Genomic DNA, 21,428 nt, shown 5'->3' on the forward strand with positions numbered 1-21,428 from the left:
CGTCTTCAAATTACAAATAATTTATTTTGTAAAGGGTTCAAAATATAGTTTCGCCATAAGATTTGGAATGATGTAACATGAGTGAAACGTCCAAACATTTATTGTATGTTTTTTGTGGGCAACATATTGAAACAATTTCACATCTCTTTATAGAATGTCATTGATTAAAGCATATATGGTTTGCTTTCTCTTTAGATGTGGTGTTCAATTCACATGCTTCTAGGTGCATACCCTTCCAAGAGTGGTTGAAAAGAATTATTATTGATGCAAATGAGGATATTATAGTTAATGTGTTGGCCTTGTGTTATGAAATATGATGCACTAGAAATAAAAAATGTTTTGAGAGGATTGGAATTGATGTGGCTACCACCGTACAAAAGACACAATATCTACTGTTAATTTTAATAGTGCTAGTACCGTCTTGTTGGAGACGTTAAGTGGAGGTCTAAACTTACCCATATATGATGTTCACTGGACATACCCTGATAGTGGTTGCTATAAGCTAAATGTTGATGCATCAGGTTCAATAAAGGGGGATAAATGGGGTATTGATGTTACTGCGAGAGATTATGAAGATGTTGTCGTTGCTGTTAGTTGCTGTCAAGTCTTTTCATTACTAGATTCAGAGGAGAAGCTTTAGCTTTGCGAAAGGGGTTGAAATTTGCAAAAGACACGTTTTTTTTTTAATCTTATAACGGAATCAAATACTTCTAATGTGGCTGAGGCGCTGAACACTCGTCAACAACATCCCAACTATTGGATCTATTATTGGAGATTGCATTAATTTTAATGTAGTAGTTTAAGATTTTACCAAGCTGCCCATTATCTAAATCAACACTCCATAATTCCGACTGTTTATTGATTGAAGAAACCCCATCTTATATTTCTGCAATATGGGTTTTTGATTTATTGCGAGAATTTTGTTAATGAAATTTTATTTAACGAAAAAAAAAAAACATAAAAACATTACAAAATAAATTATTCTTAAAAAAAAAGGAAAGGTCCAAAATAAAATATAAGATCACAGTAAGTAATAGTCCACGAGTGCAGTTACGCACCCGCGCCATTCCCTTCAGCGCATTGTAGCATCTGAACTCCGTCTCCTTCCCAGTTTCTGCAATTCTAGTTTCGTTTCAACAATTTCTAGAGAGAGAAAGAGATAGGATTATGGGAAGTAACTTTCTCTCACCGCCAGCGAAACGCTCCATAACCGGATTACCCGACCCGAATCCATTTCCAAACGGATCTTCCAAACGCGCTAAACCTTCCAAACCTCCTCAACAACCACTCCCCATACCTGCCGGACACGTGGCATTCCGTCTCCTCTGTAATTCCTCACGCATCGGCGGCGTAATTGGAAAATCCGGCGCCGTAATCAAGAATCTCCAGTTGACCACCGGTGCCAAGATCCGAATCGAGGATTCTCCCAATGAGTCACCGGACCGAGTTATCATGGTCATCGGAGCCAGTAATATCGACGGAAAAGTTATGGTGAGAAGCCACAGCGGTGATGGTGAGGCAATTGAGGTGTCAAAAGCGCAGGAAGCGTTGTTGAGAGTGTTTGATAGGATTCTGGAAGTTGCAGCGGAGATGGAAGGGATCGAGCTTGGAGATAGGACGGTGTCCTGCCGGCTTGTGGCCGATTCGGCGCAGGCCGGGTCGGTGATCGGGAAGGGAGGGAAGGTTGTGGAGAAGATAAAAAAAGACACCGGATGTAAAATTTGGGTTTGTAAGGATAAATTGCCAGCTTGCATTTCATCACCTGATGAAGTGATTGAGGTATGATGAATCTTATTGTTCAGTTTCTGATTTGTCAATGAAGATTTTAGGTCCTTCAGAGACATTATTCCAGTTCATTATTGCATGGTAGTGCTAGTCGATGCTGATTATCAGCAGCGTATGTTTGGTTCCGCGGTGACAATAATTGTTTTTGAGTGAATTGATTATGTAAAGTTGATTATGATTAAAAGTGAGTTGAAAGTAAAGTGATTTGAGTTTGAATTTGAGGTATAAATTTATGTGTAAAAATCAATTCTAGAATAAAAAGCTACTAATTCTAACTTCAAGTAGAATCAATTTTGGAGGCAAAATCAATTCTACTAGGAAGCAACCAAGTATGTCAACATCAATTCTACACCTCTAGAATCAATTTTAACCCCTGTGGAAGGGGAACCAAACATACACTTAGTTTATTAGGGTTGGTTTTCTGATTTTGTAGAATACTGCAATGGATTTGTGACGTTAGTAATTTGAACCAGTATGTATTATAGAGAGCCTAGAAGTTAATGAAATGTGTATCACATTTGGCATTTCCAATATCCGTACAAGTAAATTGATATCATAAAGTTTTTGAATCAACATGTTTTTGTTTGGTCATAGACATTTGGACACACCATTTAGGCACACATATAAAATACATTTTGTTTAATCATTTTAAAAATAGACATTATTTGATTATTTTTTTCTTTACGTCGGAAATTATAGAAGTCCCGCGTAGGAGGGAACAAGGAAAACTAAAGTGTTTATATGTGATGGAGAGTTTGGGTCCATTGGTTCAAACTTTAGGACCATGGACCCAGGACCTCCACATTATAAACACAAACCAACCCACTATGTTCATACACTCCAATAGGGAGTGTGCCAAAATACAACTACATTTTCTCAAGTGTGTATGTGTTCCCATAATATTTGTGACCAAATAAGTATTTTCCTCTTTATGTTATCATGTCAATCATTTCCTTTAGATGTACTTGCTTTTTGTTTTTTCTGGTATCTGCACAATGGGATATGTTTGTGGTTTTTTGGCTGAAACAATTTACCCTAAAACAACTAAACGTTAATACGTTAAAAAAAATAAGGCATCCTGGTGCACTAAAGCTCCCGCATATGTAGGGTCCAAGAAGGGGTCCCGCCTTTTGGTGTATTGTACGCAACCTTTACCCTGTTTTTTACGCAAGAGGCTGTTTACAGGATTTGTACCCGTGACTGAAACAGCCCTACCCTGTTAATACGTTAATTGCAGTTTTAAATATAATTAAACTAGTAATTCGTTGTGATCTAAGTACACAGCGGCTTTTCAGACTATATGCTTATTTAATTGCTATTTGTGTTTTTTTTTGGGTGATGTTTGACCTATCAGGCATGTTGAATAAGTATTTGTAATCTTATAAGATTATTGCACGTCACGTCATGTTGTTAAGGGAGACGGAGGAGAAATTCTTTCGGGTAAATTGTTTAAGTAGTATCATTATGCTGAGATTTTTTCGCTCTACTACCTACATGATGGCTAGAAACTTTCATAGTATCATCAGACTTTTAATCCCTAGACCTATTTTCTTGGAAAAGAGAGAGGTCTCCTATCTGCTTATACATTTTTGGTTCTGAGATTAGATTTTTGAATGGTGAAGCTTGTAGTTGGGACTTTTTTTTAATCGCTGTTGTTCTGATTCCTGATTGTTTGACTAAAACTCAATGGCGAGACCTTGTTTGCTAGTGATATAATGTATTAAGGGGGCCAAGCAGGTGGTCTAGTGTTAGAATTTAGGCACCTTTTTCTTTGACTACCTTGGCTTTATTTAAGGCAGGATCATAATTCGTGGTTAGGATTGGTAACTTTTTTCTGCTGACTGATTTAAGAACACGTTTTTTTTTTCTCTTCCTGCTAACAAATTTGAGAACATGTGAATAAACAAATGTACTTCAATTTATTTATTCTTGAAATTTTTCTCTCTATTTACATTGAGAAAACATCTTTTGGATTTGTGGTAGATAGAAGGCAGTGTGTCATCCGTAAAAAAGGCACTTGTTGCGGTCTCTCGCAATCTTCAAGATCGCCATCATGCTGATAGAACAAAGATGATGGGACAAAATCTTCATGAAGTGATTCATCATGAAGCTTTAGTTGGAGTTCCTCGTGAGACTTTAACGTCAGTTCCACGTGAGACTTTTATTGGAGCTCCACGTGAGACTTTAACCGCAGTGCCACGCGAGACATTAACTGATTTGCATGTAGATCATCTATTGCAAAGGTGTTCTGCACTATCTACTCTACCTAGTAGCTCTAACAGCTATGCCACTGGAGTTCATTCATTGTCAGCAGAAGTTAATAGAGTCTCATCCCTGGAACCAAAAGCACATCAGCAAGAAATCACCTTCAAAATTATTTGTTCCAACGATAGAATTGGAGGTGTTATTGGAAAGGGCGGCAACATAATTAAAGCTCTTCAAAGTGAGACAGGGGCCACTATAAGTGTTGGTCCTTCAGTGGCTGAATGTGAGGATCGATTAATTACTATTACCGCCTTCGAGGTTTGTTAAATAAAATCTTTCTGTTTTTTCTCCTTTAATTCCTTGCCGTATTTGTTGTATGCGTATTTATTATTATTACTATTTTATTAACTTTTTCTTTTTGTGGTGGCTATCTTTTTTTATTGCAGAGTCCCGAGTCAAGATATTCACCAGCACAAAAGGCTACTGTGCTCGCTTTCTCCAGGTCTGTTGAGGCTGCTATTGAGAAAGGGATAAATTCTGGATTAAATATGGGGTCATCTGTGACTGCACAACTTGTAGTCTCATCTAACCAAGTCGGCTGTTTGTTAGGAAAAGGCGGAGTAATAGTGTCAGAAATGAGGAAGGCAACAGGGGCTAGCATAAGAATAGTTGGAACTGATAAGGTTTCCAAATGTGCATCAGATAATGATCAAGTTGTACAGGTTTGGACTGAGATGACACTTTGTTTTGTTTTTTATTTTACGATTAAATGCTGAAGAATGCATTTTATTTTTCCAATGAATGTTTTTACCAATATGTTTGGACTGAGATGACTCTGTATTTGTATCTAGTAAGTCAAAGGAATCTCTCCCCATTGGACTAAAATAAGTTTTTTCTTCCTCCTTCATGCTAAGTTTACGGTGCTAGTCAACACCTCTTTACTTTTCTGCAAAACTCAAATTTTTATCAATATGGCATTTTAACATTTTATTGTATGTGAAATTGCAAATCCTTTGTCTGAACTCTGAAACATACCTAGCAGGCTTCGTAATGGCAAATGCCGTGTATTTATGATCTACTAGAGATTAATATTGTTTCCTAGAGCATTCCTATCATGATAATTCTTGCATTGATTTTAAAATATGCATTAGCTATTCTATCTTTTTTTTTCTCAGATATCAGGAGAGTTTTCAAACGTGCAAGATGCATTATATAATGCAACTGGTAGACTGCGAGATAATTTTTTTGGTGGCACACAGAATAGTGCTGGAACAAGGAGCCTTTCCTCTGTACAATCTGATACCAGTCCCTATGGAAGACTAAGAGATGTTCCTCTGGGAAGCCAATCCTCTTTACGATCTGATACCAATGCATTTGTAAGACTGAGAGATGTTCCTCTCGTAGGCCAATCCTCTTTACAAGCTGATACGAGTCCCTATGCAAGACTGAGAGATGTTTCTCTTGGAGGCCAATCCTCTTTACAAGCTGATACGAGTCCCTATGTAAGACTGAGAGATGTTTCTCTTGGAGGCCAATCCTCTTTACAATCTGATACCAGTCCCTATGGGAGACTGAGAGATATTCCACTTGGAGGCCAATCAGCTGTGGGATTTTCTCATAGTCTGAGTAGGCACACTTTTTCTCAAGGCATTGACCATTTTTCTCTTGGTAGAAATTACGACCGTCCTTCTTCCCCAGGCTTATGGACACCACCGGTCTCTCTCTCTCTCCCCCCCCCCCCCCCCCCCCCCCCCCCCCCAAATTGTTTGTTGTTGTTGTTGCTATTATTATTAATATTATCAATCATTATATTAATATATTTAATCCCCCTTATATATATAATATATTTTGCTATTAAAAAAAAAAATCATTATATTAATATCCTTATCATTGATTGATTGCAGAGAGTTGCAGGGATGAATTCAGGAAGCATTAATGAAGCTAGTTGGGGATCGACATCTCGAAAAGGCGGCCTAGAACTTGTCAGGTTGTGGATATGCAAAACAAATCAAACTTGATTTATGCAAAACTATTATTTAAGTTGAAACAAGATAAAAATTATCCTTCCTTCAGAAAGAAAAAAAAAGATAAAAATTATCCTGGCATCTGAAAATCTAAGGGCTTGTTTGGTTTCATAAAACATTTTTTGTTTCATTTTTAATTACAAGACTGTCATCTTGTTTTTACTTTGTTTCCCATTTTCGATGTTTCATATAGAAATCATTGAAAACATGAAACAAAGTGAAAATAAGGCAATCGGTAGCAATTTTGTCATTTAAAGTGAACAGAAAATGTTTTCTAAAACCAAACAGGCCTCAGATTTTGATAATATTAAGGGCTATTTATGGTGTGATTTGATGAATGTAGATGTCTGTGGCATATACTGAAATTACTTTTGATTGACCCATTATGCATGTGTATTGTGTAGTAGGTGTAAAATATGGAAATTCTGTGTAAATTACGTGTTTATAATGAGATCACACACCTTGTATTTATAATGGTTTTACAATAAATACATTGAATGCTTAATTAGTAAGCACTAGCCTAGGAAGTTGTATACTCTAGGAGTAATAACAATCAATTTATGAGGAGATATTTAGGGAAACATTGGGTACTGGGTATAGGGATGGTTTTGTTTCCTATCCCAGTAAGGGGATTCTCTCTTGAGAGCACCGTTATCATTTCTGCATGGAGATCATATCCATCCATTGTTATTTTTCAGTTCATTGGTGATTTCTTTTGTAACAGAGGCCTTCTCCTCTCTGGTTTATAAAAGCACAGTTTCTATTACTTCTATTTTGTGTTGGTTCCTATCAGCTTCCTTCTGCCAACGAGTTCATTTTGTAATATTTTCTGATATATAATAACTTTTGCAACACTGTTTTAGTTATTGTTTGCGTTTTTAAACTTCATCTGTAATACCAAATGCAATTTTCTTTTTGAAACTCAAGAATATTAGGTGACATTGTACCATGCGCTCTACTCTCTGTACCTAATATTATACTTGCTTTGCAACTAATGTTTAATTTGACATTGCTTTTATTGGGTCATTGTCCATTTGCACTTATTTGAGATCCTTCTTTGGAGTGATCTTGTAGCCAATTCAAACATGATTTCTGATAGAGTTGTGGAAACAGTACACTGAACATATAAAATAGGATGCTACAAACTGTCGGTTTCTTATTATTCTTCTTGTTTGATTTGCAGTGGAAGCAAATCTGCTATTGTGACTAATACAACTATAGAAATTGTGGTTCCTGAGGATACTCTATACCTTGTGTATGGGGAAAATGGTAGCAATCTGGCTCGTCTGAGACAGGTATACATGTATAAATTTAAAAATGTATACTTCGTATTTAGTTGTTTATCAGCTCTCCATTTTGTCCTTGTGAACTTGCATTTGTGATCAGTGATCACAAATTTGATTTCAAATTGCTAAATACTTCGTTCTTTTCAAATTATGTTTTCTGCTAAGTAATAATTTGTAGTTTATGTTATTTTTGAAAACCCAGGAAATTAGGAATTCCGGGTTATTTTCTAAAACCCAGTTACTGCACTTGACTATATCTTTATCTGTTCATCAAATGCAATGACAGGAGCATTAATGAAATATAACATTTGGAGTATTTTATTATAGGCCAAATACCTCCCTGGGTCCTTTAAGTTTCACGTTTGTAACAGATAGGTCCTTTAAGTTTCAAAGGTTACAGATAGGTCCTTTAAGTTTCTAAGGTTTCAGATAGGTCCTTAACGGAGGTTGATAGAAAGGACCTATCTGAAACAAACGCGAAACTTAAAGGACCTATCTGAAACCTTAGAAACTTAAAAGGACCTATCTGTAACCTTTGAAACTTAAAGGACCTATCTGTTACAAACGTGAAACTTAAAGGACCCAGGGAGGTATTTGGCCTTTATTATATGATAAAATAGTCCAGTGCAGTTACATTTCCAGTAGTTGTGTCAATTTTTTTTGACTTAAGTATTAAGTAGTTGAGTCTATTTAATAACTGCTTATTTAATCCTTTTGTCCATGCACCTTAAACACCATTTTTGACTAAAAATGCATGAAGTAATTGCTTTCACATTTTTTTATTTTTTATATATTTACTTGAATATGCAGCAGTAACAGATATTTTGAAGCCTTTTATCTTCCCTGTATTTTTTACTTATTTTCTTGTCCTTGTCAGATTTCGGGTGCTAAGGTTGTTATCCATGAACCTCGTCCTGGAACAAGCGACAGGACTATTGTCTTATCTGGTTCACCTGATGAAACCCAAGCTGCGCAGAGTCTTCTCCAAGCATTTATCCTTAATGGATCATCATGACATATCCCCTCACCGATCTTTAAGTAGATCATATGTAACTTTTTGACTGTATTATTTTTTCTTTTCCTTTTTTTGTCCCTGCCCAAAATCATGTAAAATCTAGCCTCCTGTAATCTTGGCTTAATTGATGCAGCTGATCTCCACTGAGCTCTAGTGTAGACATCAATTGCATGATTCTTTTCCATACCTCAATAACAGAAAGTGTACCAGTAAGATTTTGTGTGTTTTCTTAGCATGTCATGCATCAGCTACTGGTCCTTTTTTAGTGCGGATGATTTAAAAGCATTACCCATGAATATTCGATTTTATTGTCCATATTGAGCAAATGTGAAATCCCGTGAAATACTTTCAGTTATCTGGTAATCAGGCACATTATCTTGCAGCTAAATGAAGAATTGATTGTCAAATGAAAGAGGCTTAAGCCTTACATTCTTGATTTTCATGATTTTTTGGAAGGAGAGCATATAACTGGTGCATGCGATATCTCTCAATCATGTAACTTTCTGCAATGTATTAAGCTTTTTATTATGCAGTTATTTCAGTTGGAGCATTTGTGTAACTGTATATTTGTTAGAGCTTGTATAAGAGTGTACTCTATAAATTAGAGTTTCTAGTATCTCAGCCAGAGTGTCATCTATAATTAAGAGTTTTAAGGCGCTCTGTTAAACAATTCAGAAGTTACACTTTTACGTATTTCAGTTTTATTTCCATCTAAAAAATGTTACCATGCTATTAGATTCACATTTTTATTTTGCTTGCATAAAAATCCAGATATATTTGGGGTACAGAATTTTGGAAAAAACGATCAAGAATAAACATGGTTCATGTAAATATTCTCTAATTTGGGAAATTTGGTGATTACATGATAAACAATTCATAAACTTTAGTTGTAGTCTATTTTTTATTTTTTTTTGCTGAGAAAATCTCCCAATCTTTTTTTATTATTTTATAAATGAAATTTTTTATTCGCAAAACACCATTACAAATACAGCAAAACTGTTGGTTTCGAAATCTATAACTTTAGGACACAATTTTCTTTTTTTGAGAGGTTAACAATTTTCTTGATGACAAGATTTTGGAGTATTATAATTTTCACACCATATTAAATGACGTTGAATAGAAGTAAATAGTTTCAATCAATACTTATAAAACAAACACCCATAAAGGTTATTTTTATCCTTTCACACACTTCTTTTATAGTTTTGGGTAGATAGTGTTCAGTTGGAAGCAGCAGCAGGGGTGGGATTAAGAGTGATTTCCACATTGTCATGGACTCCTTGCAGCAGCAATTCACCTTCATATGTTAATACTTTTCGTTTTTTAGCTGCTCTTAGTGTCCCAACAAGTGCTTCAAATATATTTGCACATTGGTCATCATGAAATAGCGTTCCAAATGTAACCTTCACAATACAATCCAACCCACATTTTGTTCATTCTTCTCAACAAAATAGTAATCAGCAAAACAACAAGTTCACACGATGATTAAAGAAAATTATAAATGCTAGAATAGTTTTAAAAAATTGCAAAAAATAAAATAAATAATAAGGAACATATTAAATCTATATTCTATTATGTTTATTAGTTGAAGAGAAGATGAAAACAGAGAACATTGGAAGTAAATGGGCCCTAATTTATGTATATAGACAGAAGAAACTATCTCAGGTCATTTTAACTTCATCTACCTGTGATCAAGCAGTCATGTATCAGAAGAAACTATGGAGGTAAAAAGTTGCTGGCTCATCAAATCATACCAATTTTAAGTGAAAATGTTATGTATTGGTGGTACATTTTGAATGTAATTTGGATAAAGTGTGTTTACTAGACCCCAAAGTTATAAATAGTTTCAATTGGTGGTAAAATATCTTGTATAAGTTTGACTGCATCTTAATATCATGTTTTGTGAAGATTAAAGTGAAGGAATGAGCAGGATAAAGCAAGATGCCAAAGCAAACACAAATTCGCTTAGCGAGATTCCAAGTGCTAAACAAATTCAGTCTGAATTGGAGCTCATTTGGTGTTCTATCATTGAAGATTTCTTCTCGTGTTTATGTTGATTGCTACCATGTATATGAGTAGCTAAACTCAAATTTGTTGGGATTAGATGTAATCAATCAAACTCTCATATGTGTGTGTGTTTGCATGTATTAGCATCTGTTATCAATTTCATTCGTTGATTTATTGTTGTTCTCCATGCTTGTTATACGGTATGATTTGTGATTTGAAGTCTACTAAACTAGATAGGAAAATAAATGGCTGTTTTTTTTACCATTTTGCCCTTCTGAGGGCATTTTGGTAATGTAATTATTTGAGAAGTGGGCATTTTAGTAATCTCATTGTTACTAACATTTGGGTTATATATATGGAGAAGGAAAAAAAAAAACGCGTTCTGTAAAACGCTTTCTCTTCTTCTTCTGTAAAAAAACGCGTTCTCTAAAACGCTGTCACCTGCAATCTTCACCGCCGCCGTCAATTTCGCCGTCGCCGTCGTCGATCTCGCCGTCGAACACACTAATATCCACTGTTCATCATCTTTTTCAGCATGCATGTCCAGGTTATTGATGTATTTCATTTTTTTGTGTTTGTTTTTATTAATTTTTTCTCTCCTTTTTTGATTTGGCTGTTTTATTCATTTCCTCTTTGATCGATTGAGAGGATTGGGTTTTTGTTGATCTCATTTGATGGATTTCAAATCATGATTGAATGCATATTCTGTGATTTTTGTTTTATTGTTTTTTCCAGAATTTTTTTCTGTGTTTCAATGGTGATTAGGGTTTCATATGTTTAGAATGCAGATTGGCCTCAACAAGACTCTCTGAATCGCGTCCAACTGGTATGGGTTTTTTTTGTTTTTGTGTTTTGTCAAAGATTGTATTTTTGGGTTCATGCAATTTTGGATTTTCACTACAGGATCTGTTGGAGGCATTTCAAGTTGCAGTAATGGATACAGGCTCAGGTTCTTTGTTATAGATTGTATGTTTATTTTTTCCAGAAAATTACTTTAGGCTTCTTTTGTTCATTAGTGATTTTCCAGAAGGAGGTGATTTGGTTAAAAATTGTTTGAAGTTAAAAACACATACCCACAACTATCGTTTCAGAGCCCAATGCATATATATGACAAAAGGTAGAAACTATTGTTTGAAGTTAATTATATATCCTAGACAATACATGTGATCTGTGTAAATAAACATATTATTAGACATGAGTTACATATTAACATATAATCAACCGGGCTAACAGGGTATGAGTATGATTGCACCTATTTCTAATCATATAATTTTTTTTTTGAACAATGATTCAATGGTATTTGATCACATGAACCCTCCTGCATCGCGTGGTAATTTTTTTAATGTTGATTGGCTGATATGGCTTCTTTTGGCGCAATGCATGCTTTGGAGGTTAAAAAAATTAATGTTGATTTGAATTGGCTGGTATAATTTTTTTAATGTTGATTGGCTGGTATTCAAATCAACATTAATTCAAATCAACATTAATTATACAATCCATTGGTGATTTTTTTAATGTTGATTGGCTGGTATGTGTACCGTTATTTTAAAAACCATTGTGATTTTGGCCAACGCTACACTTTGGAGGTTAAAAAAATTCACCGTGAAACTCACCGTGATTCCTAACATGCAGTTGCCGAAAATTTGAACGATATTTTATGACTTTGGTTGATAAAAAATTTATGGCAAGAATTCTTTTTGGGTAAAGTCTTTGGTTGATAACATAAAAATTGAAGGCACAAAACTATGTTGAATTTTTGCAATGTTAGAATGATGATACCAAAATTCATGATACATATAATCCATGATACATAAAATTTATGAGGAAGAAAATTACATGATGTATTGTTGTATTTCTATATAGTGGCAATAGATTTATTTTTTACCTCAGTGTTGTCTAATATAGTTATTTATGTGTAAACTGTTCACCAAATAGGCAAAAACAGAACATAATTCTGCTACTGCAGAACTGAAAGCAGCAACAGCTCCATAGCAGAAAAACTAAACAGAAATCTGCTACTGCTGAACCCAACCAGCAGCAGCAGCTCCAAGTCAGAAAAACAGGCCAGAAAACAGGCAGCAAAACAGGTTCTGCAACTGTCACAACCAACCACCAAATTGCGCAACAGCTCAAATAAAACCTCCTCCCTTAAACTACCAGCACAGCCGAACCAATACCAGCTGAAACTGCCAACCTGCTATAGACATAACGCAGGAAAATTTCCCCCATAAATACTAAGAGAAGGCTGGATCTCTAAATGGACTATCTCCTCATGTACCGCTATATAAAGCAACAGAAGGGAATGAACCTTGCTTTTTCACAACATACTTTACTTGGGATCAATTTTTACATGCAAGTACTGTGAGATGCAATTAATATAGCATTTTGTGATTTGAAATGAATTATGTTTCAGCTGAAGTTAGATTCTTATTTTTAACTTCATGCCTATTGTTTACCATGCTTTAGTGATGTTAATGTACTTTGAATTGGGCTGCATAAATGCATCAACATTGTTGTGTTGTATTCTTGATGAGATGTAAACACTAGGAAGACAAACTTGTAGAAATAAGTGGAAGGGCTGAATTGACGTTAGATTAAATTAATGTGGATACTTTCACCTCCTTGAGTCAGTTGTTTTTAAAATTCCTATTTATAGTTATGAACAGCTTTATATTAGATTTTAGTGTACTTTTCATCTCTGTGACAATTTTTAGCATGAAAAGGTTGAATAAAGATTAAGTTGTAGCATAAGAAATTAGAAATGTTAATTAGAGTTAAGTAAAGGATAATCTTATAGGAATTTGATGATCATTTGTTAATGTATTGTTGTTAATTATTGTCACTGTGTCTATTATGTATATTGCCCATGCCATAGGTAAATGATTATAAGGTAACCAATTGTATGTAATCATGATATGATTGAAGTTTACTGTAAAAATGAGTTTTTTGCAGCAAGTATGAAGTTAGTTCTAAATGTATAAATATCAAAGTATAAAGAATCTTATTTTAAAATAAATATGAAAGAGGAATATAGGCCAGTTTTCTGGTTATGCGTGGGCTGAAAATGAGGTACTTTCCTGTTATAATGTTGTATTATATTCATAACAATAGATATGAATCTTTGTGAGTGGTTGTGTTCATGTTATCTTTCATTAAAAACATGATGATCTGATCCGTATGGCTGATATTAACCTGCAATTAAACCTACATCTTCACAACTATTGGCAGAAAAAACAGAGAACAAGGGTAAAGGAGAGGATCGACAAATGTGTGAAAGAAAAATTGATTGTTTTCTGCGCTGTTCTTAATATTCCAATAAACAAGAGTAGTGTGAAGAAGGTACACATTCATATATCATTTTTGAATCCAAAGGAATTCAAGTACCACTTCTAAAATGGTAAATAAATTTTCTAACAAAACATGTTTTCAAGAGGAACTGTCTGCAAAGCTGTTGGTGGTGTTGGTCATGCTTCTCAACAAAGCAAGAAGTCATACAAGAAAGTTTACAAAAATAGGTGATGATTATAATAGCTTGGAACAGGTAACTATCTCTAATTATTCAAAAAGGTCCCATTTTTTGACATTAAGCTCTTAAGTATGACAAACAACAATGTTCAGGTCTTGAATAATTTGGAAACATTCAAATTTTTCATTAGGTGAAAATGATTAAATGGCTGATGGGAGTTCTTGGCATATTTGCAATTATTGATTGGTAGTTTGCAAATAGATGACATTGTAATGCGTCTGCTCTTTGTTGGGATTTTGAGTTGCACATCTCTCATTTCAATGTTTTCTTCTCCATTGTTTATAATTTGTATATAGGGCAAGCTGTTACTTTATATAGTAGCGTGTGTATATCTTTTGTGAATTTTAATGAGTATTAGTTTATCCTTAGAATGGAATGGAAAACAAAATTGTGATAATAGTTTATGTCTAACAAAGGTATACCTATGCTATGCAGTTGAGCCTCCAAACACTGAGCAAGCTTTAAAATGGTTGTATAAAGCTTCCGAAGGTGGTAATATCCGGGCTCAGTACCAACTTGCTCTCTGTCTTCATCGAGCTGGTGGGAATAGAAGCAATATAAGAGAAGCGGTTGGTACTCTATTCATTTTCTCTACGACAATTTTTAACTACAAATAATCAGGGAGGGGTTAAAAGCTGGGAAACCTGCATGGTTTAATGTTTGAGAATTGACATATAATATTGCATATATTTGGTTCTTTTATTATCATAATATTATCTGCCGATGCTTGCAATTTTTTCTAATGGATATACTTTTGTTATCTTGCATTTCTATTTGAGTGATTTATATTGCGTATGTAACTATGTGAGTGATTTGTATTTCTATTTGGCATTTGTTAAAGGAAATAAGGGTTGATAGTTCTTTACTCTTAACTGTTATGGTATCACTCTTCAAATTATGTATTCATTTTTCCTTGGTTTTTTTAATATTGAAATTATTCATGGATTGTATGTAGGTGATTTATGCTCAATTTTTTGTCCCAAAAGCTATGGAGCAAGACTACTTTTGAAATGGTTAGTTTATAATTTTCTTGGCCTGATAATGAAACTCATGTTTTCTCAGATCTTTGAAACATTTTTATGATTTACGGTTACCCCTCAACTGATTGCTATTATTTAAAAATGCATTTTCCCATGTTCATTTGTATTCAACATAAAATTAAATTGTGATATAACCATAAAATTATTTGTGAAGCACATGCCAAACTCAGCAACCTTGAGCAAAGTGTTGAGTTACTGTATTGTACATTTTCATATGGGTGTGCTTATTATGTGACTACTGGCCTAGATATTATGTTCTTTCATACCAAATTTATTACCTTTTCTTTTTCATGTCTGTATACGTATTTGATTTGAGTTCAAATAACAAGACAGTCACCTATTAAAGTTTTCTTTGTTATCTGATTTTCAAGGCATCGTGGTAGATGGTTCTGCAAATGTTTGGATTTTGTGCATATTTTAATTCATCAAACATTTGTTATGATAATGTCCTTTTCATGTAATAACGTTAAATTGAATTTTATGCTTGCAGGATCTCTTTGATTTTATCGCATCATCGTTAAAAGAACTCATTGCTAAAGAAGATGGTTCCATTACTTCACATGACAGAAGCGAACTTGGCTTTACATTCTCCTTCCCTATGAAACAAATGTCTGTTTCCTCGGGCATTTTAATCAAGTGGACAAAAGGGTTTTCCATTGTAGATATGGTTAGTCACTTTGATCTTCTTGATATTTAAAATTGGCTATTTTTTTTTCTTCTCCATAAATAGTTACCAAACAAACATGTATGTCCTATTCAAGTTACACTTGGTTTTTCAGTATAGAGATGTAAATATTAACAAACCAATGCTGTTTGTTGTCAGGTTGGAAGAGATGTTGCAGCATGTTTGCAGGAAGCATTTGCACGAAATGGCCTAGATGTGCATGTAGCTGCCTTGGTCAGGAATTCCTTTCCTTAGCCTAATTGTATGATTTGTTTTTCTTTTTCTATCCAATATTCCCCTCTGAAAGCAATGCTTGCCTTATATTTACACAACCAGGATTAGGGTATAATACATATTGTAATTTATGATCTCGCTTCCGCCTTCAACAGATTGTTTTTTTCTAGGGCATATTTATGTTTTTGATCTAAATGTAAGGAATTTATAAGTGTGTTGAATGAATCAGTTTTTTGCTGCAAAGCCCTTCTTTTATGCAAAAACTTTTAATACCTGTCTTGCTTAGCTGGTTTATTTTACTGGTGTCATGTTTTTGATAGAAGATTTTGGTAGTTGGTTGGTTAGTTTGTTTCACTTTTACTCAGAGTGCTGTTTAGCCCACCTTTAGCACATCGTACTTTAGTGTAGTTTTACTTCAACTTCTAGCACATGTTTAGTACTTATCTTGATCTTGAGGGAGTTATTTTTTATTTTCTGGAATTCAATATCAGAAAATTATTTTATATCCCAATTAATATGAAAGTAGAGTTTAATAGAAGACTAAGAGGCTAAACTCTTAAAAAAAAATCTAAAGAGTTGAGCGACGAAACTCACACACTCTAAGTGTTGAGAAATGGCGAGTTGCATGTTCGGACCCGCACCCCAAAATATCAAATCACTATGTAGACTTTTATCATTTCAGTTGTAATTACAGGACAATAAGATGCTACTTCCATGACATATAATGAAAGTCCAACTCTCACTTTACAACTAAATTTGTGCTATTTAAATGATGATGACAATAAAATTAAATTTAGTTTTAGAGAAAAGGCTTCTCAACCAACAAAATTATTCTTATTAGTACTCTTATAAATGTTGAATACAGAATAGATTCAGGAGTCTTCAGCAAAAGTAACAGTTTTTTTTTTCTTTTGAAGTAATTTATAATTCAGAAACGCAATCTGGCTTTGCCAATGAAAATCCATCTATCAGTACCGATTCAGATTTCGGTCTTCAACTGGAATTCATGGTTCAAAAAGTCAGGCTTTCAGCCTCCCGTCTCACCGATTCAAACAGCACAGAGGATAGGTACCTGTCACCAAAGCTAGGGAAAACAATCTGCACCATATCAAAATGAAAATTGTCAATGATGTAAATCCTTTTTTTCTTGTAACATACCAACTGTGCCAGATATTCAAAATATTTTTATCAAAATTTGTATGAATTCAATCGACTTACAACAATAATCTTTCCAGATGATATTCCGATCTAAAACAATATTCATAGTAGAGGCTCAACAAATTAATCCAAGTACAAAAGTAAAATAGTAGAATCATTTCTTATTTGTTTAACAAATTTAAATATCACGAAAGAGGACTAAGTAGATAGCTCTTAGAGGCTGAATAGCCTCAATCGTCGGTGTTTCTAAGAGGTTTAGAACTTACAAATAGGCCTTCTTTGTAGTTTCTATTGGTTGAATATCTGCCAAATCACACATCAAGTTTAACAAATTATAAATTGTCACAGATGTCCAAAAAAAATTGCAAAATGATGACATGATCATAATCCATCTAAAAATTACATTCACACGATAAGTTTGTATTGTGGCAAATTAGTCGGTATGTAAGATTTAGTAAACCAGGATTTAAGTCCACAATTGGCTTTTTGTGCATTCTCCAGAAACTTTAATAGTTAAATTATTTGAGAGAATGGTTTTGGTAGGAAAGTTTTTAGCCTTTTAGGATATCAATAGTAAAAGATAAAGGAGAATTGAAAGAAAAATAAAACTATACGTCAAGTCATTAAGATATATTTATGTATCAAAGGCTATATCTTCAAACTTAATACATGATGGGGCATTATGATTACTCAAAAAACATTAAAACTTACTTGAATTACTTCGTCGACAAGACTAACGTCCAATACCCCGGGAACAAAACCAGCACCAATCCCTTGAATCTTGTGTGCTCCTAGACGTTTGTCATGATTTGCAAATCAGCAACAACTTCAAAAGTAAGTTTTAATTTCAACTCTAAGGAACAAAACAGTGTTATAACTAGCCAGGCTTTCAACTGGCTCCACGCCATAAAGCTGCATAATATAAAAATTGAAATAAAACGAGAAATTAGGAGGAAAGAGGAGAGGATAACTTATCATTTAGTTTTGCTGTTTGATTTTGTAGAATGTCTAAAGAAAGATTATAAGATAGCTTGGATGGTATTATGAGAGTTACACAAAAAGTATGATTGGGAATCTTATGATTTCATTGTTGTCGACGCCGTTGATATGTTTACCGCATTTCTTTAATAGTTGTCGGGACCCCGGTAGTTTTCAAGCTCAGAGTTACAGCTTCAGTTAGAACTTGAGTTAGGGTTCGACCTCTTCTCAACGTATTTTGTATGACGATTTCTCCGATCTGTCTCAAGTTAGGTCAATCACTGAATTTAGAAACTTGGTCAAGGTCGGTTTTGTTTATACACAAAGATGTAATCATGTATATGTAAGGGTATAATCGGCGATTTGAGAGCAAAAGCAAATTTCCTGAAGTATGAAGTATGCTTTTATTTCTCTATATTAAAATCTATTTGTTCTTTCCTTTTTAATATATAAACCTATGAATTTGACAGCTTATCGTTTTAATAGCGACTCAAGTTCAAATAATAATAAGTTTTAGCAGTAAACAATTTTTTTTTAAATACAACTCACTCAATCATATAACAAAGAATTAAAAAAAACGATATTTAACCTGTGCTCTCGACATTATCTCAGAGAGGCTTTAGATCTGTACTAGCCAGGACATGTGAGTTTGAAGCTGATCTCGACTGTAGGCATGGCAATGGGACGGGGTGGGAACGGGTTTTACATTCCCCGTCCCCATACCCGATTCTCATATACTTACACGTTACCCTACCCATACCCAATGACGATGATAAATTGAACCCCATCCCCGTCTCCGACGGGTTCGGGTATCCCCGCCCCATCCCCGTCCCCGCATTGAATAATTTTTTTAATAAAAAATATATGTTTTTTTCCAACCCCTAGAGAAATATTGTAATGCTTTATCCAACAATATGTTCACTTTAACATTTGTTAGACCGATTGATTTAGTTGGTCCTTTCAATATCAATGGTAGTTTTTATAACACGACAATTATCAAACAAAATAATATGGCATATCAACATAAAGCATTTTTCTGCATTCGGGACGGGTTTGGGTATGGGTTCGGGGTGGGTAACTATATACCCGTTACCCGTCCCATACCCATGTTTTGAAATCAGGGAAAACCCAAACCCATACCCAAACTCAGTCAAAACGGGGAAAACCCGTCAAATTGGGTTTGGTTCGAGTGGGTAACCACGAATATGGGTTTTGTTGCCATGTCTACTCGGCTGGTATTATCAAGCCTACACCAAGTGTGAGTCGAGGGTTACCACTGCGTCCGAGACTATCTACTGTGACAAACGCAAAATGCCCCGGAATACTGTCCCTAGGTAACGTTTATATACATACTATTTGTTTGGTTGTTTTTTAGATTGCTCATTGAGGAGTTTAAATTTGGGAGGTTTAAGATTCACGTTCAAGTGATCGACAACACTAGGTCAACACTTGCTCTATGCAATGCAGAATGTATGCGCTTTTGTTTTGAATCGCACATATGCATACTATGATACATTGCTTACTCACTTGCCAACTTGCTAATAATTTTGTATATGGGTTGTGACATTAAGGGTAATCCCTCATCTTCTTATCCAATGGAATTTAATGCTTTTGTCGATAAAAGGATGCTGTTTAAAGTGCAAGTTAGTGATGCCAATTTATTCCGCAATTCATCTTAATTATTATGATGTTTTCCTTTTGTGTAATATTCCTTAATTTACTCATTTTTCCTTTGGAACAAATTTTTTACAAGATACGTAATTCAACCCGTGCGAAGCATTAGTTATAAATACTTGACGTTTTCATTTGTTACTCGTGATAAGCCGTTTTGAACATTTCATTTTCTAACCCGTGATGCAGGAGTACTCTAAATATTGTGTTATGATTTATAATTATCTGTCATTTTGCAATCTATCCGTCCGATATAATATTTTGTCAAAAAAGTAGCTAACCCCCGTGCGAAGCACGGGTTTGTAACTAGTTTTAGTGGAAAATAGTTTTTGAATCTTGATTTAGGATAAACCATCTATTAACTCTGATATTTCTAGGAATGAGAGTAGATTTAATAGTCCACAAAACTGGCCATGTGTTTAATTTAAATGTCTTTGTTAAGACGGAGATTAGATTTAAAGAATTGATGTGTGATAATATGTGATTATAAGATGGTGATGTTATTGATGTATAAAGGAACATGTATCTTTGCTTGAGAAGGATATTGATAAAATCTAGTCAGTCACAATGCTTTTTTCTTATCTTTTATTACAAATTGCCATCGTTACTTTTGTTACTGTTGAAAAACCAAGTGATAAATTCTAAAATTTAAGATTATATAAACTTTGTTGAACAGCTTGAAGGTAAAGTCATGTATGTATGTTGACATAATCAAAACTCAATTATTATCTAAATTATATATAGTTATTTTGAAAGGCCATGAACTAAGAATATAATACATATGATAGATCCACAGTTTGATGCAAGATTAAGATCTACCTATATGAAGTCAAGATGCAGATCCACAAGCATAGACAAGTATATCTATCACATAAAGCAAATTGGAATTCCCTATACAGATCTGAAAATTGAAGAGAAAGAGAAGAGAAGAGAAGGATTTTGATATTACCTTGTAAGAACCATCTGATTGAAGCTTGCCAAGCCTCTTGATTTCTACCTTTAGGCGTCCAACCTCTTCTTCCACGTTCATGCTTCTTCTGCTTCCAACTTGTTGTCTTCTCAGATAGTATATCACAACAACCGTAATTTAAAACACACACACACACACACACACACAAAAAATATCTTCCACCTGATTGATAGGCTGATATTTATATTAGTAATGATCTGAGATGTGCGTTCACATTTATTTACAGTGTTACATCGTTAAAAATTTGTCTTGTCAGTTCCTTTTAACCCAAAAATATCCTTTAAACACGATGTTTTATTTCCCTCGATAAAACATAGATAAAAATACTTAACGTCGTCGTCTCGTGACTAGAGTTTTATGATTACTATCATTTCATCCCTCTAACAAAAAAAAAAAAAAAACTAGTTAAATTTACAATATTGATATTTACTAAATGGATTGGACACTATTACATGAGTTCAAATTCACAACCTTAAAAATGTGTGTGTGTGAATTTCAAAAAGTAATGTTTTTGGATATTGTACGCACAAAAAAAAAATTAAAACAACAACCAAAATTGTTTGTTATATTTACATGAAAGATCCAATTCACATGCATATTGTAGAAAAAAACAAAATTACACCGTCAATAATCATAATTTCATGTTCAAATTAAATTTTAGAGGAATTAAGGAGTTTCACCAAAATATGAAATGTTTTAGTCAACTAGACTTTGATTAAATCCAACGGTGAGATTCTTCTAAGTTTAGGAATGGGGTAGACGTTTTGGGGGGTGTGCCATTAAATCTGGGCAACACAAACACATTGTCATTACATCTGGGCCACACAACACATCTATCTTGGTGTCATTAATGGCCCAGATTTAATGG

The 21,428-nt window shown here is 34.2% G+C and overlaps 2 protein-coding genes and 2 long non-coding RNA genes across 7 annotated transcripts; 3 read left to right on the forward strand and 1 right to left on the reverse strand.

Moving 5' to 3' along the window:
* The first annotated feature begins 1,040 nt into the window (after window positions 1-1,040).
* On the forward strand, window positions 1,041-8,641 carry LOC146943651 (KH domain-containing protein HEN4-like). Of its 2 annotated transcripts, none has more exons than XR_015025669.1 (7): window positions 1,041-1,779; window positions 3,769-4,308; window positions 4,437-4,712; window positions 5,166-5,705; window positions 5,895-5,977; window positions 7,198-7,613; window positions 7,891-8,641. XR_015025669.1 is itself a non-coding variant. In XM_085741928.1 (7 exons), exons 1-7 carry the CDS (start codon window positions 1,168-1,170, stop codon window positions 8,313-8,315), a joined length of 2,301 nt encoding a protein of 766 aa, XP_085598054.1. In that variant the 5' UTR covers window positions 1,041-1,167; the 3' UTR covers window positions 8,316-8,641. The 2 variants fall into 2 exon arrangements, 1 of the variants encoding a protein (XP_085598054.1); XM_085741928.1 differs by having other exon boundaries at window positions 7,198-7,309; window positions 8,178-8,641.
* Window positions 8,642-9,422: 781 nt separating this feature from the next.
* LOC146943652 (costars family protein-like) lies at window positions 9,423-20,683 on the reverse strand. The gene is made up of 2 exons (XM_085741930.1): window positions 20,540-20,683; window positions 9,423-9,715 (listed from the first exon to the last, which is right to left on the reverse strand). Exons 1-2 carry the CDS (start codon window positions 20,618-20,620, stop codon window positions 9,533-9,535), a joined length of 264 nt encoding a protein of 87 aa, XP_085598056.1. The 5' UTR covers window positions 20,621-20,683; the 3' UTR covers window positions 9,423-9,532.
* On the forward strand, window positions 10,698-11,436 carry LOC146943653 (uncharacterized). Its single transcript, XR_015025674.1, has 3 exons — window positions 10,698-10,866; window positions 11,101-11,145; window positions 11,223-11,436. It is a non-coding gene; the product is annotated as an uncharacterized LOC146943653 (long non-coding RNA).
* Window positions 12,533-16,026, forward strand: LOC146943654 (uncharacterized). Of its 3 annotated transcripts, none has more exons than XR_015025672.1 (7): window positions 12,533-12,671; window positions 13,548-13,658; window positions 13,751-13,860; window positions 14,281-14,414; window positions 14,801-14,858; window positions 15,376-15,552; window positions 15,709-16,026. It is a non-coding gene; the product is annotated as an uncharacterized LOC146943654 (long non-coding RNA). The 3 variants fall into 3 exon arrangements; XR_015025671.1 differs by having other exon boundaries at window positions 12,537-12,675; XR_015025673.1 differs by lacking the exon at window positions 12,533-12,671 and adding an exon at window positions 13,262-13,388.
* Window positions 20,684-21,428: the final 745 nt, after the last annotated feature.

This window comes from Medicago sativa, chromosome 2 (assembly GCF_051527215.1).
Source record: "Medicago sativa cultivar Bolivia chromosome 2, Bolivia_mono, whole genome shotgun sequence".
NCBI lineage: Eukaryota > Viridiplantae > Streptophyta > Magnoliopsida > Fabales > Fabaceae > Medicago > Medicago sativa.

Coding starts and splice junctions, on each gene's coding strand:
- LOC146943651 (XM_085741928.1), top strand. CDS start 1,168: ATGGGAAGTAACTTTCTCTCACCGCCAGCGAAACGCTCCATAACCGGA. Junction 1,780..3,768: donor CACCTGATGAAGTGATTGAG/GTATGATGAATC, acceptor GATTTGTGGTAG/ATAGAAGGCAGTGTGTCATC. Junction 5,706..5,894: donor CAGGCTTATGGACACCACCG/GTCTCTCTCTCT, acceptor GATTGATTGCAG/AGAGTTGCAGGGATGAATTC.
- LOC146943652 (XM_085741930.1), bottom strand. CDS start 20,620: ATGAACGTGGAAGAAGAGGTTGGACGCCTAAAGGTAGAAATCAAGAGG. Junction 9,716..20,539: donor AATCAGATGGTTCTTACAAG/GTAATATCAAAA, acceptor TGTATTGTGAAG/GTTACATTTGGAACGCTATT.